Raw genomic sequence first — 10,953 nt, 5'->3', positions numbered from 1 at the left:
ACGTGAGTTCAAGTCAAAACTGACACCAGAGCAAATCAAATCCTCTTTTAAAAAAAACAAGAGCAGGATATTTACTGTAAGGATTTCCTTTACACTGACTACACTGTCTGTTTAGTTTAGGTCAACAGACATCACTGTTACTCACAATGTCAGCTAATAACAAATGTCAATATGTGTGTGTGCTGCTTCAAACAAAACACGCAGATTTGTGGAAAACAGGAGTTCGTACTGCACTGAAAACAGCGATGACTTTCATATATTTCATATGAGCAGTTGTGAATTGATTTAACATGTTCAAAGCTGGAAAACGGCTTTCCCGGGGCCCCAAACTGCCTCAAACTAATTCAAGCCACAGAAAACAGGAGTACTGGTTGGGTTTCAGTGTCTCTGGGTAAATAATGAAGCTGCCACTACTTTGTGCCTTGTACTTAATGGGATCTTGGAAGAGACAAACACGCTGTGTGTGGGTGTATGGGGTCAGTATAGGGGCCACACAATTAATTGCCCTGGTACCCCATAACAGGTAATTACTTTCTTCAGTGATAGAAGAAATACTCATAATTTTACTGTAAAAGTACCAATACAGCAACATAAAAATACTTTACGTAACAAGTAAAATATTCAAAATCTGAATCAATTATCAGGAAAATTTAAAGTATCAAAAGTGAAAGTCATTATACAGAAAAAAACAGCCCATGTGACTGAGATATTATAGATTATATTTTTATTATTAATACCAAGTAGGATTGTACGGTGTAGCTGAGTCACACAGGTTGTTTTTAATGTAAAACATAATCTGAAAAGTAACTAGTAAATCCAGCTTTAAAATAAATGTAGTGGAGTAAAAATATAAAGTGAGGCTATGAAATACCTCAAATCACAGTTGTGCAGTACTTGAGTAAAAGTACTTAGTTACCACTGATATTAGGCATTGAGTTTGCAGTAGAGGATGGGTTTTCTTCCTCAACAGGGAAGCATTAGCTCTTGAGGTTACAGGTGCCAGACTAGTGACATTTAGACAAATCGAAAATGATGTTAAGCAACATTTTTAGTACCTTGCTTTGAGGAAGTGAAGTTATTTTATATAACAAATGAAGCCACTTCAGGAAGAAAAAAAAAGTGACAGTATATACAGAGGTGATGAGTTAATGAGTGCTTTAAATAAAATATTAAAAATATAAATATATATAAAATTAGAAATAAATACTACAACACTACAGAAACAGATGAAACACACCGGTGGGGTTTCCAGGTCTCCCCCCCCCCCGACTTCACTACGAGTATTTTGTGCCTCGTGCGGTGAACCGGAGGAATTCAGCCTGGGTGGCACCCGCCCACTACGTCACCGAACCTCAAAGTGAAGACGTTCAACTTTTTCAGGCTTCACTCGCTTCGTCCTCTCGCTCTCGCTGCCGTCGCCTCTCCCTCCCTCTCTCTCTCTCTCCGTCCTCTCGCTGCGGGGGGAAACATGTTCATTAGCTCGGCACGGAATATTTCGCAACTTGTAGTCTACTGACGCACCACGGGCAGCCCTTTAGCACAGGTAAACTCCCCGCAGGTACACTCACCTGACTCACTGCTCCTCAAGGTAACTCTTTGTGTTTTTTGGGGCTTATGTTTTGACTTATTTTCGGCAACTTTATTTTTTTAGTTTTTTCCTGCTTTATGTCGTTCTCTATGTCAGCCACCCTCCTCTTCATCATTTCTTTGCTGTTGTTGATAAGCCAGGTCGGGCAGGGTGTAGCGAGGTTAATTGCATAATAAAGGAGGTAAAACTGTACTTTAGTTTGCATTGCACTGAAATCTTGTTCTGCAGCATATCTGTTAGTTTTAGCACACAGGAATGTTTGTACAGGTCGAATTACTGTATAGACTTAGTGTCACTTGTTTTGGCTCTCATTTTATTGTTACTATGGACACTATCTTAATGGAGCTTAATGCGATTTCACTTGTACTCATTGTATTCAATGCAGATTTTTCCCTGTAGATTTTGGCATGTGCACTTGACTTTGGAGTCAAGTCACCAGTGGTGAAATGTGACTAAGTATATTTATTCAAGAATTGTAGGCCACTTATACACATTTGAGGTAGTTTTTACTTTTCTTCTCATGTTACCTTCTACTTATACTTCTGAATATTGTATTTCTTATTCCTCTGCAATTATCTGACGGCTTTAGTTACTACAGTTAATTTACAAATTAAGATTTTTTTCACATGAAGAACATAAAGAAATGTTATATAATATGATGTTTTGTTAAACTACCCAACACTGTATACAATTACAGAAATTATGAATTGATTGAACTATTCTGATAATTGTTTAAATTATTTTGAATGCAAAAACATTTAATTGTTCCAGCTGATTTTAATTATTTATTCTGGGTAATTACACTTATCTGGCATCATATATTCTTTAGTATTCTTCACTGTCATTCTTCATCACTTCACATTTTACATCAGATAAGACAAGGAAAAGCAGCAAATCCTCATTTGAGAAACAGGAACTTTTTTGTCAATAAATAATTGATTTCATTCTGACCCATTAAATTGTTTCAGCATCTTCAAATGATAAATAATCCATAAATGGTTCCACTTCTGATGTTTTCTCATTCTCATTTCCCAGACTCGCTTTCTAAAATGGCCCCGGAGAACCTCAGCTGTCATTATAATAAGTCCATGGGTTTCTTCTACAGCAACATTGATGCTGATGATAAATGGGACAACACCCAGCTCATCCTGGTGCAGGTGGTCGGCTCTTTCTTCTGCTGTTTCATCCTGGTCTCCAATGCCATGGTCATAGCTGCTGTCATCACCAACAAGAGGTTTCATTACCCTTTCTACTATCTTCTTGCCAATCTCGCCGCCTCAGACTTCCTGGCCGGCATAGCGTACGTGTACCTCATGTTTAACACGGGTGAGGTGTCACGGAAACTTTCAGTTAGAGGATACTTCATCCGTCAGGGTCTTCTAGACATCAGTCTCTCAGCCTCGCTGGCTAACCTGCTGGTAATAGCTCTGGAGCGCTACATCTCCGTCATGAACTGGAAAGTCCACAGCAACCTGACAAAGAGGAGGGTGACCCTGCTGATCGTGCTGGTGTGGGCCATTTCCATATTCATGGGGGCTGTGCCGAGTCTGGGCTGGAACTGCATCTGCAACCTGAGTGACTGCTCCCAGCTGGCTCCAATCTTCAGCAGGAGCTACCTGATCTTCTGGTCTGCATCCAACCTGGTGGTGTTCCTGGTGATGGTGGCCATCTACATGAGGATCTACGCCTACGTCAAGAAGAAGACGTCAATGCTCATGCCACACACCAGCGGCTCCATCAACCGCAAGAGGACACCCATCAAGCTCATCAAGACGGTCATGGTTGTGCTCGGTAGGTGCTTATCATAAAAGTAATGTCTGTGCGGCCTCATTGACGACTCAACAGTGAGTCAGAACATTCCCTGCATTAGTCTTGTGTAAGTGGTTGTGGTGTAGAGTTTGTCTTCTGTCGGGTTTTAAAGAGGTCACAAAGTCCAGGCAATTCACTGAGTCACTGCTGAACACGCTGGATTATAATCAAAATTTTCCCTAGACGAACCTTGAGCATAATAACACGAACACATCAGTCAGTGATATGACGAAGTGTTAAATAAAAGCAAAAGTGGAGTCAGCAAAATTATTATTTTATTTTTCTGTAGCTCTTGTTGTCACTGTAAAGTCTAATTATTCAGAGTTTCTGCCCAGTGACTTAAGCATTTGTCCATTATCACTTATCTTGTTGTTTAATTATTTGCTTAATAGATCATTCAGTCTATGAAATGTGAAAATATATAACCCAGAGCCCAAAGAGACGTCTTCTGTCAAACCGATCCAAACAGGAAGAGGAAGCAAATCTTCACTTTTGAGAAGCTGAAACCAGAGACCCTCTGTTATGTCTGTTGTATAAATTCCTGAAGCAGTTAATAAGTTATCAAGTTGTAGGCAAATCGTTTACTGTCTAATTATTGATCGAATCCCTGTTGCAGCACTACTCTATAGAGTAGAAATACGAGGATAAACACAGATGTTACCAATGATACTAATTAAGCCTCTGTTCCATTTAGTGTAGCAGAGCCTCTCCAGTGAGCCAGCATGCACAGTAGCAGCACCCTGACTTTGTTTAACCTGAATAAAACTGAACTGTAGTTAGTGTCCTTGGTAACACCTGTGTTTATCCTACTATTTCATGTCAAAATGCCTGCTATGAAAAAGCTCTATTCTTTTTCAAGAGCGTCCTGCTGACGTTTCCTTCTCGTCCCTGCATTTTCATCCTAGATGAGGCAGTCAGATATCCCAGTCTGGCTCTCTTTGTTTAGGTGTTGCAACAGGATACTTTGCAATAGATGCACTGTACTTGAGTCACTCCCCTCCCAGCGCTTTCCTTTAAAAATGGAACAATAGGACTCCACCAGCATGTTCTACTGGAGCACCAACATAGGGCAAACATAACACGCAATGCAAATACATAGTAAGTTGCCATACCATCAAACTCAGGAAATTCTAGTGAGTCTGATGCAGTTCGGATAGCAGTTACAGTTGAATCCGCTCAGTTTTTCTGTTCATACACTACTTATACAATCATCCGATTAAAAACATGCATGAAATAGTTGTAGTGACACACATGGTTGCCCTGCAGGATAAAGGTCTGTCATTGTTCTTTGGGAACTTTTATTTCCCAGCCAGATGGGTTCATAAACTATGTGGCGTAGGAGCTGTCTGCCTCTGTATACACTTTATTCCTGACTGATGTGTAATTATCTCTCCCTGCAAGGACACTGCTCCTCAGCCTGTGTGGTGCACCATACACACCACACCACACTGGCCTTCAATGAACGTCCCCTCCTCCCTCCCATCCAAAAAAAAAAGGAAGAAGAACCTATACTTGAGGACTTTGTCAATTGCTTTCACAGGCTTTGCAAAATTCCCTATTGACATTGCTGTGACTGTAAATATCATGCGATGGCTGAAAGAAAAGGAAGGAAATCTGAAGACTCACAGGTCCAGAACCATCATGGCTTATATTGGGCAGTATAAAACGAAAAAAAAAGTTAACCCTTGTTCCAGATGAAAAAAAAACAGCCTGTTGAGGCGGAAAACTCAACTGGACAAACCAGTTAATCATAGACATTTAACCCACGCATGCTTTGTTATAACCAGATTTAAATAAATGAGGGTTAGATGGGGATACTGTGGAATGGTGGTTGCCTGTGCTTGCAAACAAACACTTATGGTGTGTAATGTATGTGTGAATTTAATACATTATTTAGTTATGTTCATGTCTAACAAATAAGTACAGGGAATTACTTCTCGTGTGTTCTCTTGCTTACATTTGTACTTCACTCTTCTTGGCTCTAGTTTGGTAGAGTATATCTTTACTGTAGTTTAATGGCCCATAGCCATTTATTTGTTGTATATCTGAGAGCGTTGAGGCCTGTGTTAAGTGAAGCATCCAACATCTGACTGAGAAAAGGAACATATGCTTGAAATGTGTCCCCCCAAAACCCTCAGTTTTTTTTCTTTGTCAGGGAGTAAAAGGGAAGAAAGTCCACTTTTAAACTTCAGTCTGCCAATGGAAGACCATTAAATGGGCTCTCACTCAATTTCCTTTATTTTGAACATGTGGGCCATCAAAGATGAAGAAAAAAAGACACGAGGAAGGAGAAAAACATAAAAAGAGACAAGAGCAGTGAACAACATAACAACTGAGATCAACACTTCTAAGATAAGATAACATAATTCATTTATTTATCCCCTAAATGCACATGCATCCATGCTTGTGTGTGTCTGTGTGCCAGAGAGAGAGAGAGAGAGAGAGAGAGAGAGAGAGAGAGAGAGAGAGAGAGAGAGAGAGAGAGAGAGAGAACAGTACTTACAGATGTCGTGGAGATGCTTGTAGTGTCAACACCACTGCTGGAAGACAAGTTGCTGCTTGTTCCTTCCTTCCAGTTCCAGAAATCTCTTTGTAGCTCGGTTTTGTGCTCAAACATGTTTGAAATAGATGGGTAATTGGCTGCTTCAGTGGCCCCGTGACTGACCACATTATTTACCGAACGCACAGCATTAAGTATTTTACATAATAATGGCATTGTGTTGCCAACCTGTGTCTGCTTGTTTTATTGGCATTTGAATGGTATCACTCTGCTAAAACACAGTGCATTCTAACATGAGTAATCATCTTATACTCTCTGTAATTTAGCTTCATTAATACGAAACCATCAAATAATTCGGATTTAGGTTTGTTTAGTTTATATATAGCCTGTAGAAAAGAGGAGGGAATCTGTTGGCAGCTCAGAAAATTGTTAACATCATTTAGTCAGTCCACATTCAGCTAAATGGCTCACAGTGGATAATGATTTCTACCTGGCAGTTACATTTCACTACCAATGTAAGAGTGCAGTGTGTCGTTGTGTCTGTTTTTATCTAAATCTTTTATGGAGTCTGCCTTGTTTAACATTTTTCGCGTCCACCGTAGCTTCTTACATGCTTGGAAGTGTTCAGTTGGTTGCAATCTGAAACTTCACCATTAGATCCCACTAAATCCTACACAGTGGTCTTTTAAATCAGTGGCCAAAAATGTGGACGGTCAACCTGACAACCCCAATAACTTTTTCAATAAATTGCTTCATTAGTCATTATATTGTGATTATTAATCACATTATTCAAATCCATTAACATTAATAGTGTTTGAATGAAAGTTCGACATATTTACTGTCTTGTGGAGAGTTAGACGAGAAGATTAATTCCACTGTCATGTCTGTACGGCAGATATGAATCTACTTGCACTAGTTGGCCTAGCTTGGCATAAAGACTGTAACAGCTGACCTGGCTTTGTTTAAAGGTAACAGTTCTAAATATCACTGTGTAAAAACAACACATTTCATGAGGGTATATTTACAGCAAGACAAAGTCACTTCCTGAAAACCTCATGGTGATGCCAGAAAGTTATTGTACCCAGCCAAGAAACTATTTTAAATACTTGTTTTGTAAATTGGAACTTGACCTTTTATGAAAAGTGTAACCTGCACAAAAAGACATTTGAGAAATAAGTGTTACAACAACCTAACTGTGTGATTTACTGTGTTTTTTCCTGAAGGGGCCTTTGTGATTTGCTGGACTCCCGGCCTGGTGGTTCTGTTGCTGGATGGCCTCAAGTGTAAGAGTTGTAATGTCATGAAATTAAAACGTTGGCTGCTGCTCCTGGCTGTACTCAACTCCGTCATGAACCCTTGCATCTACTCCTACAAGGACGAGGAAATGTGGACAACCTTCAAGAACCTCCTGCGCTGCATCGGTAATGGCACGCGACGGCAGCGGTCGACGAAGGCCAACGCCAGGCCGCTCAGCTCTGCTCAGGACACAGGTACCAGTCAGCCTCCCTCAGAGGAGACAAAAAATGACGATAAGGACATACTCAAGACCTGAAAATGGAACTTGATGAGAATGAAACTGAACTTCTGTGCAGCTCTGACTGGACATAACCTGACTCGGAGTTGACCTGAAAGAGAAACTACACCATTGCTTGTAGTTGGTCTCAGGGGGTCGTTGTGGTCCTCAGATTAAAAGTACTTTATTGAAGAGACACTGCAGGCTAGCTGTAGAGCTGGAGTTGCAGTGAGATGGAGATAAGAAGAGACTTTGTTGCACTACTAATTCCCCAAATGGATTCAAAGATGTGCTTTTTCATCTTTTTCAGGATTTGACAGTTTTTGGCCACATAACTCCCACTCGAGTGTAATGGGAGATTCCTGTTGTTTCATCCTGTTCTTTTTGTCTTGCTCATCCCATTCCTGTGGGTCTATTAAACTTGGATAACACGATTTTCCAATGGCTGAAGAAAGAATCCAGTATAAAGTACACAGCGGTACATTTCTACTTTTACCTCCAAAAAGGTTAAAATCATGCAAAGGGTGACTTTACTTTCCCCTAATATAAATGTTTGTACATTGAATTATCCTGTAGGTTTATTTCCTGTGTAGCTTTAGAGGAATTAATACTGTAATGTATGATCTAGTTAAGAAATGTAATTTGTGTAGAGTTGGGTAGGATAGAGATTGTGTTCTATTTTTAAACTAAATGCTATAAACTGCTGTACTATATTTATCTACTTGTACATCCTGTTAGATGCTTTCAAGAAGAGGTGAAGTGATTGCAATGGAAACTTCAACCACTGTTTACACGTTGTTTTCTGTTGTAGATTTAGTTCTTGGGAATAGATGAGAGTCGCTCCTTTCTTGTCCCGTCATTTATCTTTTATCAGTTCACCCAAACAAACGGATAATGCCCCACCTGCAGCACTTCATGGAGACAAACTTGTTCTCCCTGTAGCGTTTTAACACATCCGTTTGAACTCATTGCATAGCTGCAGTCGCTATGACGAAACAGCTATTCACCTGCCAGTGCAGGGGTTGTAAAAGGATTGCGACACACTGGAGTCCTGCTGCAGTATCAGCATTACACTGCGTACCTGCAGGAACCAAAGAGGATATGGCTGAATAGACTAGCCATACCATAGACTGCCGCACCTACCCTCGCTACCGCCAGGCTGCTCTGATGACACCATTGCTAAATCATTGACAGGGTTAAATGACTCTTCTTCAACCTGCTGTACAGTATTTATACCACTCCTGCTGTAAAGCACATGACATCATTGAAGCTGTTTTGTTTTTATCCTGGGAGTGTAGGAATGCCACATGTGAGAGTGGTGAGAAAGGTTTACAGCTCCAGGGATGGTATTTCTTTATTGGACTGAGATTATTCATGGTCATAGTCTGGTGTGGCATGCCTTTTAAAATCATAAATCAAATTAACTTAATATGATTACCAAAATAATATTTTTATAAAAAAAAATAATAATGTAAAAAAATAAAGTAATAACAATAATAAACAGAATGTAACTCAATATTACAAATTTATGAAATTGTCACTCCATATTTAGCCATCCTAGCGGCGAAGCTCGTGGCAGTGTCATCAATTGGTGAAATATCTCAATAAGTACTGATTGGATTGCCATGAAATTTTGTACACAGACATTCATGATCCACATACTAATCATTGTGATGTTTAATGTTCCCTTTACTTTTTATCTAGCGCTACTAGGAGGTCACTTATCCGATGAAGTATGTCAACATGTACCACATTTTGCAGACATTCATGGTCCCGAGAACCCTAAACACTTTAGTGATCGACTGACTTTTTCACTAGCGACACCATTTGTAGTTTTAAGTGAAATGTCTTGAACAATTGGATGGATTACCATAAAATTTGGTTCAGACATTCATGTCCCCTCAATAACTGCCCTTAAAATTGGATTTTTTCCAATACTTTAGTTTTTGACCAACTGGGTCTACTTGAAAATGTATATTTCCATCAGCCTCCGATGTACTTTCAGTGTCGTAATTTGCAAATCATAGCTACATGCTAAACTAAGATGGTCAACATGGTAAACATTATACCTGCTAAACATCAGCATGCTTACATTGTCATTGTGAGCTAATGATGATTGACAGCATTTAATTTGGCCTCATGAGTGGCTGTTGCCTTTTTAGATGTTGCACACACCTCCCACTTGGCACCAACATTAACCAAATCAAACTATAAGATTACTTGTAAATCCTGTTTGACTGAGTCAGATTGTCTCTTGGTTTTGAATTATAATAACTGTCACTAACTGATAATACATGCTTGTAATGTTAAGACTAAAAACCTCTGATGACACTGCTGTGCATATGTTCGCACACTTAAAACAAAACACTGAAAAGCTTACCTTAAAGTCCTATTACATGTCTTATACTGCAGTCAATAGTTGATGAAGTACCATTGCTTTGGATTTCTGGTGCTTCAGAGCTGCCACTTTAGGATGATGTATTCTGTTCAGGCCAATTAGTGTGTGACCTTTAGTTTCCATTCAGTCAGTTGTGTTATTGACTAAAGAGCTAGAGAAAAACTGAATAGACTCTCAAGATCCACTGAATTAGACTGCAGAACACTTCAAATGTAGTACAGCTTTCTGTTATTAGCTGGCTTAGATGACAGTATTTGAATTGTGCTGTAAATGTTACCTATCTGAACATATTCATCAACACCTGGAAAATGTTGATGATAAAGGAAGGGTGAAATACATTTAAACCTTAAAACATATACATATAAACTGCACAATGTGTGCATCTACATGTAAATCAGAGTCATTTGTTTGTGTGTTCGGTTTGATACTACAAACTGTATACGTAGCTCCTCTGTTCTCACCAGAAAAGCCTTTGAATCCTGTAAAAGTTTCAAATCTCAAATCGCCCTTCTAATTTTCTGAAGTCGCATGCTTGAAATGCAAGCCCTTTGTTCATAACCTGTCACTCTTTGTAACCACTAACCCACAGCTGTTTTTTATTTTGCTCTCACTCACTAGGTAACCTGCTTTTACAATATTCCTGATCTCATGTTCCTTTTATGTAATACAATCACACTCAGGATTTAATCCCCTAGACACAACATCCTTTGACAGCAGAAAAAAGGATCAACACTGTACATTTTGCTAATAGAAAACTTCTCAGGGTTTAAATGACATTCAGTTAATGTTTCAGGTTGAGGTTTGACTTGATTGAAGTCATGTGGTCTCCATTAAGAACATGCTGTATTGTAGTGACAACTGTATGCCCTCTGTAGAGTCCTCTCTAGACCTGTCGTGACTGCTGCCCACCAATCTGGTTTTGCATTCTCAAAAACATGAACTGTAAACTGTGTGGTGTGGCAGGCCTTTTTTTTCTACAGCTGTGCTGTAATTATGCATTCTTGAAAACCCAATTAAATTTCACAGATGTTCAGAAATGCTGTCTTTTGGTTTGGTCTTAATTTCACAGCAAACAGATGTAGGCAGAGATGGAAAATGTTAATCAGTACACACAGTGTATGATGCTCTATAAATATCCCTAGTGC

The 10,953-nt window shown here is 39.4% G+C and overlaps 1 protein-coding gene across 3 annotated transcripts; it reads left to right on the top strand.

The window, feature by feature from the left end:
- Window positions 1–1,354: 1,354 nt before the first annotated feature.
- On the top strand, window positions 1,355–10,845 carry lpar3 (lysophosphatidic acid receptor 3). Of its 3 annotated transcripts, none has more exons than XM_051376560.1 (3): window positions 1,355–1,588; window positions 2,624–3,379; window positions 4,799–5,330. In XM_051376560.1, exons 2-3 carry the CDS (start codon window positions 2,638–2,640, stop codon window positions 4,957–4,959), a joined length of 903 nt encoding a protein of 300 aa, XP_051232520.1. In that variant the 5' UTR covers window positions 1,355–1,588; window positions 2,624–2,637; the 3' UTR covers window positions 4,960–5,330. The 3 variants fall into 3 exon arrangements, with proteins under 3 accessions (XP_051232520.1, XP_051232519.1, XP_051232518.1); XM_051376559.1 differs by lacking the exon at window positions 4,799–5,330 and adding an exon at window positions 7,121–10,845 and having other exon boundaries at window positions 1,361–1,543; XM_051376558.1 differs by lacking the exon at window positions 4,799–5,330 and adding an exon at window positions 7,121–10,845 and having other exon boundaries at window positions 1,362–1,588.
- Window positions 10,846–10,953: the final 108 nt, after the last annotated feature.

Source organism: Dicentrarchus labrax, unplaced genomic scaffold, assembly GCF_905237075.1.
Source record: "Dicentrarchus labrax unplaced genomic scaffold, dlabrax2021, whole genome shotgun sequence".
Lineage (NCBI taxonomy): Eukaryota > Metazoa > Chordata > Actinopteri > Moronidae > Dicentrarchus > Dicentrarchus labrax.
This window is presented reverse-complemented; position numbering and strand designations above follow the sequence as displayed.

Coding starts and splice junctions, on each gene's coding strand:
- lpar3 (XM_051376559.1), top strand. CDS start 2,638: ATGGCCCCGGAGAACCTCAGCTGTCATTATAATAAGTCCATGGGTTTC. Junction 3,380..7,120: donor GACGGTCATGGTTGTGCTCG/GTAGGTGCTTAT, acceptor TTTTTCCTGAAG/GGGCCTTTGTGATTTGCTGG.